This window comes from Artibeus jamaicensis, unplaced genomic scaffold, assembly GCF_021234435.1.
Source record: "Artibeus jamaicensis isolate MK-2021 breed Jamaican fruit bat unplaced genomic scaffold, CSHL_Jam_final contig_391, whole genome shotgun sequence".
Taxonomy (NCBI): Eukaryota; Metazoa; Chordata; class Mammalia; order Chiroptera; family Phyllostomidae; genus Artibeus; species Artibeus jamaicensis.
Window position 1 is genome coordinate 9722595 of NW_026521814.1, and position 17176 is coordinate 9739770.

The 17176-nt window shown below is 35.4% G+C and overlaps 1 protein-coding gene across 5 annotated transcripts in view; it reads left to right on the forward strand.

The window, feature by feature from the left end:
- The first annotated feature begins 1279 nt into the window (after positions 1 to 1279).
- DYNC1I2 (dynein cytoplasmic 1 intermediate chain 2) overlaps positions 1280 to 17176 on the forward strand; it is a 53768-nt gene continuing 37871 nt past the window's right edge. Inside the window, exons 1-4 of one of the 5 annotated variants that reach the window (XM_037139517.2) lie at positions 1280 to 1426; positions 2852 to 2968; positions 7476 to 7593; positions 16206 to 16296. In XM_037139517.2, coding sequence (XP_036995412.1) covers positions 2861 to 2968; positions 7476 to 7593; positions 16206 to 16296 — 317 coding nt within the window. In that variant the 5' untranslated portion in view covers positions 1280 to 1426; positions 2852 to 2860. The other 4 variants (XM_037139519.2, XM_037139516.2, XM_037139522.2 and 1 more) reach the window with 4 other exon arrangements.

Here is a 17176-nt window from a genome sequence, read left to right on the forward strand (position 1 = left end):
AAAACTTTAACACAGAGGTAAGCAAGTTTACACCATAAATACTAGTAAAAACTGAGTAAAATTTACAAGTATCTTTCGTTTTCCTCCCCTCTTTATTGAATTCATTGGGGTGATACTGGTTAACAAAATTATATAGGTTTCAGGTACACAATTCCACAACATATCTGTACACTGTATTTTGTGTTTACTACCCAATTTTCTCACAGTTTTTGACAGAATGGGGTTACAGTACCTTTTAACAATTTAGACTTTTTATTTTAAATTCTGCCTAAGATCCCACATGAAACCTCTATACAGCATTTTCCCCCTAAAAACTGGTATATATGAGCAGGTACCCCCAAAGTCCCCCAAAATTATCTTTTTAAGGGAGGGTCCCATGTAGTACAGGCTTCCCCCAATAAGTGAGTGTTCTAGGAACCCATCTGTATCTGTGCACCAGCTGGCATTGTTGGGTGAGGCTGTGGTTAGCTTCAGTTAATTTTTTTGAAGGCTCTTTCAATGCATTTGCCAATTTCATGATGGATGATTCACGAGCACACCTGCTCACACCACATTGAGTGTTCATCAGTTTTTGACGAAAAACGGAATGATTTTTCCTATTCACCCAATCTCATCCTGAGCAACATTTTTTTTTTTGTTTCCCTCTCTGAAAAGAGTCCTCCATGGGAAACATTTTGCCAATGTAGAAGAGGTGAAACAAAAAACAGCAGAAGCACTAAAAGGCATAAAAATTGACGGATTCAAAAACTGAGCAGTGGAAAAAACGTCTCAAGATGTTTTTTCTCCATACTACTCTCACCTTCAAGTACTCTCCATTTGTTGCAATGCACCTATGATGTTTTTTTCCACAGGTGCATTGCAACAAATGGAGAGTACTTGAAGGTGACTGAAGTTTAAACATGTGAGAATAAATATACAACTTTTTGTAAGGAAACTCCAGGTTTTAGGGAGTCTCCCCTTGCATACCCTAAGAAGTGTTCTACACCAAAAATCTCAGAGCAATGTATAGCTTCGCTACTAGAAAACCCTTCTTAAAACAACCCTTCTTAAAAAATCTTGAGATACAACATACAACATTGTGATCAACAAACATAATACTTTAAGCAGTGCTGAAAGTTTCTAACAGGAGTTTTGAAGAAAGAAGGGCTCAAGGAGGGAGAACCCAAAACTAAGAAACACTACGTGTCCCAGAATACTTTGCGACTATCATGAACCACAATTCCCAGAATGCATCGCTCGTCTCACGCAAGTTCTCTTGGAACTGGGGCCTGTAGTTCTCCCCGGTGGTGTATGACAAGGGCGGTGGTTGTTTATTGAGTGCGAGGGTATTAGCAATAGTCTTCCAGTTTTGGGCAAAGCCAAAACACTTCGGGTCCTTGGACTGACTGGCTCCCTTGTCTCATCTTTTGGCTTCTGCTTTACACAGGTAAATCACGGAGGGACTACAATTCCCCTCAGCAGGGCCCCACCCTCTCTTTTTGAGAGCGACCTCTTTTTCTGTTGAAGCCATTTGTCCCTAAGCACTTGCCGTAACAGCCACCGCCCATCCCTCTTTGTGTGCTTCTGGTATCCCCCGAGCTGGTGGCGGCGACAGTTGGTCTTGTGTGTGAAGGAGTGGGACGTTACTGGGAAGTTGCAAGCCGGCGGATTCTTCCCCGTCCCGCCACCTGACAGGTGGGTTGACTGTCCTTACTTCCAGGCCCCCCTGTCTGCTGTGTCTCACATCAGGACTCAAAGGGCGGTTGGGAGTTCCTGCTGACATTGCCGCTGGGGCCGGCTCCGGGAAGGAGAGGCGGGGAGAGCCAGGTGCGGTGACTCAGGAAGGCCGGGGAGACGGGTCCGCGGTCTTACGTTCTTGATCCTTCTTCGGTGGCTCGAAGAGCCTCGTGGCTTTTCCAGCGCGCTCTGGTCCCCTCCTCCAGACACACTGCCCAGAACCGCGCCCTCTTGGTGGTGACCCCAGGGGAGAAGCGACTTCTTTTCGCCTTGCTCCATTTTATAAATAAAAGTCATTACCACTCGCATTGACAGCGTTTTCCCTCATCATTTGTGTTGGAAAGTACCCAAGTGCGGAGATGGTAGCATAAAATTCCAGAGCCATCTTCCGTCGAGTGTTAAAAAAGTGAACATGTGCGTTGTTAGTCTTTAGGGCTCAGACTTCTGTGAAGATGAGCGGGCCGATCAGCTTTATGTAGTCAAGCCGGTCAGGCTTTGTTCAGGGGCTTTGACTAAACATGTATTTACTGTAACTAAGTGCATTTGATAGTAAATGATGGTTATTTTGTGCTTTGCTTGTTAAACTATTACTATTACATTGTGCTTTTAGAATTTACAGCAATTTTGTGTCTGATTGCACAGTGTTTTTATTAAATTCCTGGGAATGAATAGAAAACTCAGGGAATTTGATCTGTATCATATAGCTTAAGTTAAGGTTCTTAATGACAACCCATATACTCTGTTTTGAGAGCCAGAGCTATTGCGTTACATTTGGGCATTTGTAGGTTGAAGAGCTATGTGCTAGGTACTGTGTTCAACTCTGAATATATTTTCTGGGGGTTTTTTTTGTACCTCCCTTCTGCTCTTCGCATTAGCTCATCCTGTATTTTAATTCCTTAATACATTTTATTTCTATACACATGTCAGCTCACAAAGTGCTCTCTGTTGTTTTTAAAGATCAATAATCTCTGTAATGATACATATTTACTCCTAATTGCACCTCAGTCCTTACATTTTCAGGTTCAACCCTGAATATTTTTTATACACCTTTGTTTATAATCTTGAAGACATTTTTAAAAAGAGTGCTGTTTTTACCAATGTAACAATGATTGCATATGATTATATGCTTCTTAAGGTCACAAACATGTCGGACAAAAGTGAATTAAAGGCAGAGTTGGAACGTAAGAAGCAACGGTTAGCCCAAATCAGAGAAGAAAAGAAGAGAAAAGAAGAAGAAAGGAAAAAAAAGGAAGTACGTATGATTTTTTAAAATAAACTTAATGTAAAGTAATTGCATTTTATTTAAATTACTTAACTTTTATGTAAAGCTTTCAGAATAGTTAAAAAAATCCAGGGGTTGTAACTGTAATAGGTGAATCTTACTTTAAAGAAACTGGATATGACTAACAAAATTCACTGTAGACAGTAGCTTGAGGAATAGGTATCTAGTCGATGTAGGCATTTGAGGTTCACAGTAGTCCCTTCTCATCTGTGAGGAATAAGGGTCCAAGACCCCCAGTGGATGCCTGAAACCCCAGATAATACTGAAAATGATAAAATGATCAATTAAAATACGGGTTTTTTTTTTACTAAATAAAAAGTATTTCATTGATTTGCATTTCTAAGATTTGATTTATGAAAGTTCAACTTACATAATTATTGAGTTGGCCAAAAAGTCTTTTGCATTTTTTCTATAAAATAAGACACATTTTTCATTTTCAGCAATAACTTTAGTGATTTGGGTATTTTGAGTATGTGGGCTATCTCCCTCTATTGGCTTATGGTGGATAGAAGCCAGAGGTGCTGCTAAACACCTTCCAATGCGTAAGACAGCCCCACAGCAAAGAACTATTTGGCCAAAAGGTTCATAGTACCAAGAAACTTTGCAAACTACTTTTGACGTGTTCTATCAGTCATAGCAACTTCTCCATACACCGCACAAATCCTTTTTGTATTTCAGTTAGTTGCTTTTTTACCTTTCTTGAAATAATAAACCATAATATGCTGAAAATGTTACATATTTTATTCCATCTTTATATTGAAATGGCTGCATAAAAACTTACCAATTTTGATAAGTTTTTTTTCTATGCAAACCCATATGACAGCTGTCATGATACAATCTAGCAGAACTGTTTCAAATGAAGTTAAAGACAATTAAGCACTAGTAGAGCTGTTTTACAGAATGTAAATAGACTCAAAATGTAATAGACTTTTTGGCCAACCCAATAGTTTTCTAGGAATGTGTTTATTATATAAAGTAAGGGGCTTCTGCTCATAAAACATGGCATATACAGTATCATAACTTTGGATTTTGGACTTACTAGTATGAACTGTTAATAATATTTTACTAGTTTGAACTGCTAATAATTTGTCAAGATAGTATTGATGGCAAAGAAATTATTTAATTAAGGGATTTGTTTTTATCTACTTTATCATGAGTTAGTCATTGAAATATTTTTACTAAGTAAAGGGTTTGCTATATCCTAAAGGTGGACGAGGTACTTATATCTTCTGATTTTTGGCATCACCATTTAATCATGTACGGCAAATATTTATTGACCCTAAGTTGGAGATATGTTACTTACTTCTCTATTGAAATGTACATTTATCCCTACAGAAGCTCTTTAGATAAAGTTTGTATACTTTCATCACAGATATGTTTTTAATGGCCAATGTAAGATAATTTGTTCTAAGTGTGACGTTAGTTCCAAGTTTTCTGCTGTGATAGCCTAAACAATAGCAAGACTTACAGGAATCTCTTAGGAAAAAAATAAAAATTAGTAGTAGAAAAATCAAAGATACAATTTGTTTGTGGCATTGCAATGATGCTGTCAATGCCTACAATTGAGGCATTTTTCTAGTGTGTTCTCCACCTTTCTGTGATACATAATTATGAGAGAGTTGGAGGTTTAAGCTAGTTATTTCTTTAAAAGCTCATGGCAGAAACATGAGTCAGACCAGCAGAGCCATTACAAAGTAAGCCCTTCAGTGCTGAGAGCAAATTCGGTTTTTTGTTTTCTAAGGATGACCATAAGCGGCCTCTAAAGGATATCTATTACATGATTTATATATCTAAAGTTTATGAAACATTACAAGAAATAATAGTATTAAACAATGAGTCTACTAATATGTTGTTACACAAAGTGTCAATTTGATAGTATAGCCTGTTTGGCCATTCTGATGAAATTTTTTAAGTTAAAATGGTATAGAAAATTATGACTGACAAAATTCACTGCAGCAGTAGTATGAGTAATAGTTGCCTTGTTGGACTAGGCATTTGAGGTATACAATAGTATTCCTCATCTACAAAGGATAAGGTCAGGAACCCCAGTGGAAACCTGAAACCCCAGATAGTACCAAATGCTATAAATATTGTGTTTTTTCCTATACATATGTTCCTATATTTAATTTGTAAATTAGGCACAGCAACAACAACTAATACAGCCAGGTGCCACTATATGACATGAATGTGTTCTGGGAAGTTTGTCATAGGGGAGTTCGTCCTTGTGTGACTGTCATAGGTGTTTACACAAACTTAGGTGGTGTAGCCTTCTATCCACCTCAGCAGTATGGTATAGCCTGTTGCTCCTGGGACACATACCTGCGCAACATGTTACTGTATAAAACAAAATGACATTAAATCAGCACGGTACATACATGTAAACACATAGTAAACGAGATGTATGAGGCTGCTGCCAGGATAATACACATGCTGTTTTATAGTAAACTTATTTTTTATAAATAACAATAGTACAGTCTAAAATAATGATGATAAGTATAGTATAGTAATATGTAAACCAGTAACAGTAATTTATTATTATCAAGTATTATGTACCATACATAATTATATGTGCTGTACTTTTTTATAAGACTGATAGCACAGTAGGTTTGTTTCCACCAGCATCACCACAAACACCTGCTTAATACATTGCACTTTGACATCACTAGGAGGTAGGAATATTTCAGCTCCATTATTATCTTATAAGACCACTGTTGTATATCTGGTCTGTTGTTGACTGAAATGCTATGCAGTACATGGATTATAATAATATACTATAATAAAGGTTATGTGAATATTTTCTCAGCAAACTAGCACAGATTTTTTTCCTTTACAATTTCACAGATAGAATATTCATTCTTATTGTAGATCTTAGCAACCTCAGCATATAATTCTTTTTCTTTATTTAAGGTTGAGAATTTTCACTTGTTCTCTTAAAGGATGCACTTCATGGCTTCTCTTTGGCATATAGGAATTGATTGCCAGCATCAATTTGGGACATTATTAAGTAAAGTAAGGGTTCCTTGAGCAGAGGCACTTCAGTACCATAATAGTAGATCTGATAACTGAAACAGTTACTGACTTACAGGTGGTTAGCATACATGCTGGACAAAGAGATGATTCACATCCCAGGCTGGACAGAGTGTGACAGAGCAAGATTTCATCATGCTGCTCAGAATGGCATGCAATTTAAAACTTATAAATTATTCATTTCTAGAATTTTCCATGTAATATTTTCAGACCAAGGTTGACCAACGGTAACTGAAAACCATGGAGATGAAATAGCAGATAAGGGGACACTACTGTATATATAGAACTTTTCTCTTGAAGGCTTAAATTTCTCCTGAAGGATTTCACTTTTGGATGGAATGAAAATATTGAAGCTTATCTAGTTAAATTTTTTTAAAGACTTTTTTCTTATGTATATTTAGGGAGGGGGAGGGAGGGAAAAGGGGAGGGAGAGAAACATCAGTGTGTGCTTGCCTCTTGAGTAGCCCCTACTGGGGACCTGACCTGGGACAAAGGCATGTGCCCCAACTGGGAATCAAACCAGCGACCCCTTGGTTTGAAGTCTGGCACTAAGTCCACTGAGCCACACCAGCCAGGGCTTGAAGCTTATCTAGTTTAACTGGAATTTTGCTAAAATTCCAGATTCCATAAATCTCTAAAATAAAAGCTGGCAAGAGTTTATTTTTAAAATGTTTAGAACTAGGCAAAAGTGATTTTTAACAAATCCAACCACATATTCATCATAAGCATAATATCTTAGCTTAAAATTTTTTTAGAAAACTTTTCTTCAGATGTATTTCTTACATACAGCGAATAAATACAATGAAAACTTTATACAGAAGTTTGAGGTACTCATACTTTTTTCAATGAATAAAATTGTCCATTTAGTTAAAATTTGTTACCTTTTAGATAATTCCATCTTGTTCTAACTGGTGTGGTTCATTGGGGTGGGTGTTTTTGATTCTGGGTCAAGGCACATGCCTGGGTTGCAGGCCAGGTCTCCTGTTGGGGGTGTGCAAGGGACAACCAATTAGTGTTTCTCTGGCACATCGATTTTTCTCTCCTTCTCTTTCTCCTTTCTTTGCCCATTCTCTAAAAATAAATAAATAAATAGGTTTTTTTTTAATTCCATGTTTTTTTTTTCCATAACATTGTGATACTTATGTCTAAGCTTTTGTGCCACTGGGGGAGATTTTCACAATTCCTAACTGTGGATAGCAATTTAATGCTGTAGATAATTAGAAGTTGACTGTACTTTTAGAATTTACATATTAAGAATTTTTTTATGGGAGCTCTGTGATTGCATATACAAATGGGTCAATTTAGTACATGTCATTTGGAGATTACTTACTAGAATTCTATTGAGAATGATTTTCATTTAATGAGTATAATGTGTAATCAAAATCCTTTTTTATAAACAGACATGTTGAATACCATATGTAAACTTAAGTTTTTATCTTAAAAAATTTAGACTGATCAGAAGAAGGAAGCAGTTGCTCTTGTGCAAGAAGAATCAGATCTAGAAAAAAAAAGAAGAGAAGCTGAAGCATTGCTTCAAAGCATGGGACTAACTCCAGAATCCCCCATTGGTAAGGATAAGAATATATCCATTTATAAGAGACAAGTATTCTATTCAGCTCATATGTACCTGAGATGGATGAGTTGACAATATATTTTGCATATTTTTCTTATTCATATCTTAAAAATTACCGATCTTATAATTTATTTGAAATTGTCTTTTTCAGATGTGCTAATATTTTGTTTGTTCAAAAGAACTGCAAGGTTAATTATGTTTATTAACATATACAAACCACCACTTGACTTTTTAATTAAATCAGTCATTTATTTCAACAAACATTTGTTGAACAAGTTTCTATGCTATACTGTATTAAGCTCAAAGATGACTGATTCCTGATTTTAACTCTATATTCCTCTTTGTAGGTTAGACAGAGGTATAATCAATTAGTTTTCAAAGGTACAGGAGTGGGAGGAGAAGCATATAGCCTTTTGCTCCATGCTAATAAGGGAAATAATATTGGTACATTATTTTGGCAGTGATCTGACTTTGTCTCATTCTTCTTCTAGATTCATTTTGATAGCAGTGCTAGACCAAAAAGCTGAAATAGGAGAGGTACTGAGGACAATATAGTTACATATCAAAAAGCATTAAATGCTTGCTTAAAATAATTTTGAGCTTGGTACAGAAGCTAAATATAGTATTATTAGTTTGACATGACTCTTGTTTAGGGACCTAAAATTTCAGGGTTAGCTTGAAGGCTAATTTCAGGTAGTCCAGGGAACGAATACCAGAGATAGCAACTGCTGTATACCTGTTTTGAAACTACAACAAAACTGTCCCTAGAGCTGATATATCTAAAAGGTGTGAAGATGAAAAGCTGGTTACTCTCATGGTCTGCTTCACTGTTACTTCTTTCAGATTATTCGCCTTTTCCTTATTGGTAGATTGTGAAGATTGAAATACATTAATGTTTACAACTTTATTTAATAAGCTTATGTTGCATATTTTATGTTGCATAAAAGTAAATGAATCAGGACACTGTTATCTTGTTTTAAAAATACTAAGTTGTTGTTGTTAATTGTATAGTCTTTAAATAATCATTTTTCTCTGAGCCATTGGCTTTTGTTTGTCCCCTGTAGGCTTTTTTTCTCTTTTCTGTTCTTTTTTAGGATATTGGTTTCACAGAATCCACTTGCTCATAATTCTTAATTTGTGGCCCACCTCCAGTCATCACTTCTTGGCAGATTGTCCTTTAGCTGTGTGCATATGTCTATGAGTGTTTTTCCCTTATGCACCATCTCCAATTTAATTCTTCTTCCCAGTCCTGCATTAAGTGCTTTTGCATTTGTAACATACCCCTTTTTGATCTGTACTACATGCGTTTACATTCGGGGTTTCATATATCTAAGTGTCTATGTGTTTTATATGCATACATGGCATTGTGCTGTATGTCTCGTTCTTCAAAGGGGAGCTTTCCTTCAGCAAATAGGGCTATTTGATTACTCTAACTGCATTTTCTGTTAGAAAAGCAGGAGACATGGTTCACTTTTTTCACTTTAATTACTAATAGTCACCTCTAATGGGTGGCAGACAAGGGGTGTGTGTGTGTGCATGTGTGTTTTAAAAGTAGATTAGCTAATATTTTATTTTGAATTTTTGTGTGTATACTCATAAGTGAAATTTGCCTATAATATTCTTATACGTCCATGTTCAGTGGCTACTCTGTTATGGTTTAAAATAAATTGGATAGCTTTCCCTTTTATTATTTTGTACAATAGGACCATTTATAAAATGTAGGTATTACCTGTTCCTTAAAAACTTGATGAAATTGAACTGTAAAGCTGCCCGAGATTATGACTTTTTCCCAGGGGATGGTTGACAACAGGGTTGTTTTTTTGTTGTTGCTTTTATGCAAGTTCAAGTTTTTTATGGTTATAGTCTTTGAGTTTTCTATTTCTTCTTAGATAATTTTTTAAAAATATTAAACATTTATAGCCCTGGCTGGTGTAGCTCAATCAGTGGATTGAGCACGGGCCTGCGAACCACACGATCGCAGTTCGATTCCCAGTCAGGGCACATGCCTGGGTTGCAGACCGGTTCCCTGCAGGCCAGTTCCCAGCAGGGGACGCACAAAAGGCAACCATACATTGATGTTTCTCTCCCTCTCTCCTCCCCCTTCCCCTCTAAAGATAAATAAATAAAATCTTTAAAAAAATTAAACATTTATTGTCTCTCACAGTTTCTGCCAGTTAGGAATGTAATGGTTGCTTAGCTGAGTGGTTTTGGCTCAGGGCCTCTCATGGGGCTGAAGTCAAGATGTTAGAATTGTAATCATCTGAAGTCTTGGCTGGGACCAGGGGATTTGCTTTCAAGATGGCTCACTCCCATGGCTGGCAGGTTGGTGTTGGTTGTTAGTGGGAGAGCTTAATTCCTCTCCATGTGGGCTGCTCCACAGAACTGCTTACGTATCCTTGCAGCATGTCAGCTGGGTTCTCCTAGGGTGAGCAATCTAAGAAAGCAAGAACCGGGAGGAAACAATCCTTTTTGTGACTTACCTTTGAAAGTCCTAGAGCATCATTGTGCCACATTCTGTCTATTAGAAGACAGTCCCTAAACCCAGCCCACATTCACACAGAATTTGTGGACATTCTTTAAAACTGCCAAAATATTTACAGAAACTCATACGCCTCTTCATATTTTAAGATGAAAATAGGTTTTTTTCCTTTGAATGTATTAATAGGATGATTTATATTGGTCTATTTTCTAATATAAAAACATGCTTATATTCTGGAATAAACCCAACTTAGTTATGAGATACTGTTTTTCTTATATATTGCTAGATTTGTTAGTATTTTATTTAGAAATTCTTCATCTATGCTCAAAAGACTCATTTTTTCCTTTTACTGTATTTTGTCTAGTTTTATTATAATGGTTATACTAACATCATTAAATGAGTTGTGTGGTTTTCCACCTTTTGTTCTTCGACCAATGCCTAAAAATCTTTCCATTATTTATTTAAAACTAGGCCTGAAAAATACAGGATACACATGTAGGCAGTGACTATCAAACTCTTTTGACAGTAACTCACAGTAAAAAATACATTTTGTCTCATGGCCCGAGATGGATACTTGTTCTTTTCAATACAGAATAAATTTATTAAATATTTTAATTATGTAAGAATACTGCTAGGATACTCAAGAAGATATATTAAAAACCATCGACCTATTATTAAAATGGATTTGTTTTTCTTTTATTTTATTCTCCCAAAAATAATTTGCTTTTTTAAAAAAAGGTATAGATATAATAAATAAATTTTTAAATAATATAATAAAAATAAGAAATAAATTTTTGATCAAGTGAAAAAAAGATATAGCTAAGAAAACCTCTTAGCTTCTCTTCACTGGTAGATCCTTATTTATTTGGTCATTTGACTACTTTTTGACAAAGGCCCTTGGGAGTTGGGATAACATATTACATTTTTATCCCTGGTGCCCAGCACAAGTTAGAGACTTCACTGTTTGTTCAATTGCTGTAAGTCAATTGTCTTTATAGCTGGTAAGGCCAAATAAAAGCTATTCTGCTTTAAAAGCAACAACAAAATCTTACTGTTAAAGTTTAGGAAAATGCATAGTGGAAATTTCCTCTATGGCTTCATTTTTTTTCTAACTAAATTTAAGTGGCAAGTCTTAAGAAAGTTAATTTTAGACCCAGTATGCAAAACAGTGTATCAGCCCTGGCTAGTGTGGCTCAGTGGATTGAGTACCAGCCTGCAAACCAAAATGTCACCGGTTCAGTTCCCAGTCAGGTCCTCAGTTGAGGACCAGGTCCCCATTTGGGGTTTAGGAGAGGCAGCAGATCCATGTATTTCTCACACGCTCATGTTTTGCCCCCTCTTTTCCCCTCTCTCTAAAGATAAATAAATAAAATCTTAGTGTATCAAATGGGGAGTTCTTAAACACCGATGATTGAGAAAATAAAGTGAATCTCTGTATGTATAACTACTGTTTTATCCATCTTGTACAGAGATGAAAATATATTGTCAGTTAATCTGTAGCCCAAGTCTTTACCAGTTGGGCAGAGTAAATTGATTAGTGTGATAGTTGATTATCTGAATTTTCTTTTATTAAGAAACAAAAGCAGCCCTGGCTGGCATAACTCAGTGGATTGAGCATGGGCTGCAAATCAAAGGGCTGCCAATTCGATTCCCAGTCAGGGCACATGGCTGGGTTGTGAACCACGTCCCCAGTGGGGGCCATGTGAGAGACAACCACACATTGATGTTTCTCTCCCTCTCTTTCTCTCTCCTTTCCCTTCTCTAAAAAGAAATAAATAAAGTCTTTGTAAAAAGTAAAAAGAAACAAGCAATTTGCTAGTCATAATAGTATTGCTTCCTTTTTTCCCTACCTCTTGAAACTTTTTAATATTTTAAATATGATTTTTAGAATGCTTTTCATGTAACAAGTTATTTTTCAAGTGATTTTAGTCTGTTTTTAACAGTTCCTTGTAATATTTTAATTCTATATTTTTATTGATATCTTTAAAAAATGTATCTGATGCTCTAAATTGCAGAGATTAAAGGAAAGAAAACATTTAGAGCATTTTAGTGGAAGATAAACTTCATTATCAGGAGAAAGGGCCATAGAAAAGAGAGTAATTAATAGTTTTCAGAGATTTAAGATTTAAAGCAAGAGCTTTCAGGACAAAAAGAGTAAGGAATGAAAAAGTTACTTATTAATATTCCAGGCTAGGAGCATTTGTGTCCACAAGAGGGCGAAATGCTAACAGAGGCTGTGTTTGAATACTAAGTACCCTAGAAGAGACCTCAATATCAGAAGCTCACTCTTTTCCTATCACTCTCTTCTACCAACACTTCCATTCCCTGCATTTACTTTCCTTGACTGTCCATCTTTCTAGATTCTTCTTTCTGAAAAAGTCCCATGATGCAGATCCTGGCTCGTGGGGTCCTCCACATTGTGGATGAGACACAATAAATTCACACAGACTACCAAGTCCTATGGAGGAAAAGGGAAGGCATGGCTTCTCTCTCAAGAGGAGAAAAAGCCTCGGCCCTTGCCTTGACAGGCCTTTATTGCTTTTCTGGGCACATTACATGATGGTCCTCATTTACTATGCACAGGTTCACTTTAGGTGGTTACCTTTTACAGAAAACAAAGGGGATGCTGCTAATCACATCACAGAAGAAGGATATTTGCAAATGCAAAGGGAAAAGTGGTTGAACTGGTTACAGTACATATTGGGGAGGTTTAGCACAGACTTTAGGAAGTTGCAGTAAGCACTTTTGCCTCAGTTCAGGGTGAGGGAGTTTTAGAAAAAGCAAGTCTCATAGCTTGTCTAGGTACAATGCAGGCCTGGTTCCCCACGGGAGAACCTGTGGGGAATCTCTGGGCCTGGGTCCTTTTTGAGCCCATGCCACACAGAACGGTCTCCTATATCTCTTCGTACCATTCTTTTACTTGAAAAATAATTGGGCTTTTCCCCATCCTTCATCTCTGAGACTTTTGTGTACTCAGTGGTTGACTCAGATTTAATTCTAATACTAAATCTAGGTGTATTCCCAGGTCCTTTGTGCTTTGAGAATATTCTAGTTGTTTCTTCACAGGCCAAAAGGCAGCAGTGTTAATTTTATATCCCTGGAAGGGCCTTTTTGATTTTATTTCTCTAGAGAATTAGAATCACAGCCTTTCAGTATTAATATTTATATGACCAGTGTATGCCATGGTGTAGATTTGGTTTTCAGTTTACTTCTTGTTTCTCTGTCGGTTCTCAAAGAAGGAAATAGGTGCCTTTGTCCTAAACTTCAAAGAAGTTTACATTTATTTACATACTCACATATGTCAATATTAAGTCTTTATTTTCTACCATTTAAAAGTTTATTTTAGGCTATATCATATACAGAACTGTGTAGTAAGGTGATCTGATTGAATTACTCTTATTAAGCAAATCATTTCTCAAATATGTGGCAAAAGCAAATTATTATTAGCTTATGTTATTTTCAAAGCTGATTGGACTCTTAACCCATCTTTAAAAATGAATTCTAGAATTGAGTCTTTTCTGAAAGGCAATGAGTTGTGTAGCTTTTTTTTTAATCTCCCTGAATGCATGCTTTCATTTGTCTTAGGGGTCATTTATTGGAGCCTGGGAGTGTGGTGGCATTGCCTTATTGTGCAATTACTGTATTCTTTGATTTTTCCAGACTAACTGGGTTAAAATATGGTAGCCATCAAATGAAGCTACCATTCCCTTTTTTCCTATTAACATTCCTCCTTTTGCACTAATAGTAAAACTTTCTTTTTTAGAGTTGTCTCTCTGTAGTATACATTATTTATTGATGCAAGATGAAGTTGGTAGGCCAGATAATAAATTTGAGTCTTTAATAAGCCCTGTTTATCAGCTGGCTTGTGTGTGTGTGTGTGTGTGTGTGTGTGTGTGTGTGTGTGTGTATTTAAGAGAGAATATAGCTTTGGGATGGAGATTTTTGTCTATAAATTTAAAATTATAGTGATTTATTTTGCTTCTGGCTTAGAAACATAATTTAGTAGCATTATCCTTATGATTTATTTTTAATTTCTGAAACCTTTATTTCAGCATTGGCTAAGTTAGTGTATTTATTTATGAATGTATAATTACTGTTTAACATGTTTTCATAAAGAATTTGAGGTAACATTTTTTTCAATATAGTTGTTAAACTTGCTGAGTGGAGTTATGGATACTTGAAGTCACTAGAAAGGGGAAAAACATATTAACCCAGAAAATAATTTTATAGTTTATCACAAACAATTGAGAGTAATATTACTGTTTTCCTTTCATCTAATATGTTGCTTAGAAAAATTATTTTCCTAAGCATGAAGTATGTAACTTAAGGAATACAAAATTTCTTGTTTGAAAACCTTTAATATCAAAACATGTTGCCTCACAATGATTAATAAACATTTATTTGTGCTTATAGTGACAAACCACTGTCAGATATTACTCTTTATCCCTCTCCATTTGGATCTTAGCATAAAGGAAACCTCATAGTGAGAGATGGACAAAAGATGAGGAAATGTAACATAAGAGAAGTTAAGGGATATTAATGTTCTTTTATTTCAGATACAAGTCACTTTTAGCTGCTTTGAGTTACATGTATATGCAGCACCTAGCACAGTGCCATCAGCGTGTGAACTATATGAAGGCAATTTGGTTTTATCATTGTTTCTGAGAGACTTAATCACATAATTAGAAACATGTAATTATATTTTATAATCCTTTAGAATTTAAGTAATAATCACTGTCTCAGGAAACAGACATACTAGCTATGATTTTTCTTCTAATCTTGTTACCAATAGAATTTGCCTCTGAAAAGATAGGATGATCAGTTGTATGCCTATGTTTAAGATGTAACTCGTCATACTGAACTTGTACATTTGTTAGATTAGCAAATTCATGGTTTCTACTGCAGCATGTATAAATATTTAAACATAATTTTAAGGATGCAGTGAAAGTGACTATTCCAAAAACGCAGACTTTTAATTAAATACATATTTCTTTAGTTCCTGGGAACTAAAGTTCTTTATATATCTGGGAACTTACCTTCTTTTCACTAGACTAGTAAAAGAAGGACTTGCGACTCAACATAAAATGCATTAGTCACTTAATATTGTACATTGAAAAATTATTTTAAAAATATTTGGGATCGGGGACAATAATGGTAAATTTTAACCAGAAGATGGCAGTGATGATCCTCCTATACTCCCTGCAATGGTAATGAAAAAGTTTTACAAATGTAATAGCATGAAATATGCACGCTCAGCTATTGGTATATAATGTTGTAAGTGACAGTTTAGGGGAAAGCATTTGCTGTTTGTTGTATATACTATGAAAAAATGTGTATTTTTCTATAAGAAGGGATTAAGAATATTTTGGGTGTCTGTATCTTTGTCTGTACACTTCAGTTTTTTCTGAATACTGGGGTAAGGAAGTTACCATAAGTCTTGCCTTGTTTAAGTTGCATGAATCACTTTATGTTATGCATCATGTCTAGAAGGCATGCTGTTTTATGGCCTGTTTGCATTTTTTACCCAAATTGCTGGAAACTAATGGACATTTTAAAGGAGCCATTCCTTTAGCAGCAGTCATTTCTCTAAATTGGCCTTTATTTTTTTGATGGGGAGGCAAAAATTAAATCATGTAAGACATTTTTGAAAGAAAAAAGACAAACAAATAACATTTAAAAATAAGTCTCAGAAAACAAGAGTTAATGACTTTAGAAGCATATTTTAGAGTTTTGATTTTGAAACAATTCTAAATATTATTTATAATCTGGTGATCTTAAAAGTGAGAAGTTAGAAAGGGGAGAAGGAATGCTCTCCTTTGAAAATTAGTGCCCACATTTGGTGTTGGCTGAATTGAAGATGCATCCTTCTATAATCTTGCTTTTTTTTTTTAATGTAAAGCCCAAATGCATTTTGCCGGAGAAATTGCATGAATTGTCAGCATGCATTGTTAACTTTGTCTTTTTCCTTTTCTTTCTACTGTTCATTTTCATTCATGTATTTTTGTTTTGTGTTTTGCCATTATTTATCTTTTTTGTTAATTACTTCATGTTAAATTACTTTGAAACGTCATAAGCTGAGCAACCTCTCCGTGTAGTAACAGAGGATACCTGTCTATTTCACTATTTAGTCCCTCCTCCTATGTCTCCATCCTCCAAATCTGTGAGCACACCAAGTGAAGCTGGAAGCCAAGACTCTGGAGATGGCGCAGTGGGATCTAGGTATAGTAATTTTCTTTTAATATTTTAATGATAGAATGCATTTAGTGCCCACGTACTGCCAGTGCTTTATAGGGACTTTAAATAGTTATGTTGAGTTAGTCTTAATATTTCAGAATCTAAATGGCACAGAAGTTGTTTGTTATAAGTTGGGTTTTTTGTTTTTTTTTACAATCAAGTGTGACAATAATCACACTTGATTAATTTAGTACTAAATAGTTAACTGATTTTATGCTAATTTATTTGATATTAAAATAGAGGTGTTTATTTATTTAAATGTTTTCTGTTTAAGCAAACTTTATATTGGTTAATATATGACTGTTTTGGGTATAAATAGTATAAAATCTCTCTATTCTGCTTAGTTCCCCATTCAGTAATTTAAAATCTCAACAATACAATTAAAACAGCTTAATTCTATTCTACTAATTCACTAGTTGTAGTTAAGATAGAAAATAATAATGCATAAAATATCAAGAATAAGGAGTAATTGCTAAGGAAACATTAGGTTTTTTACTTCCTTGAGGACATCATGCCAAGTAAAATAAGAGAAAGACAAGTTGCCATGTAATCTCACTTATATGTGGAATCTTTAAAAAATAAATAAGTCACAGAACCAGTGGGTGGTTACCAGAGCAAGGCAAGGGGCAGGCGGAATGGGTGAAGTGGGGGGGGGGGGCGTTAAAAGGTACAAACTTCCAATTGTAAAATAAATAACTTGAGGATGTAATGTACAGCCTGGTGGCTATAGTTAACAATACTGTGTTTAAAAGTTAAGAAGAGAATAGATCTTTAGAAAGTTCTCATCACAAAAAAAAAAAAGAAAGAAATTTATAACTGTATGGTGATGATGTTAACTAGATGCATTGTAGGGATCATTTCACAA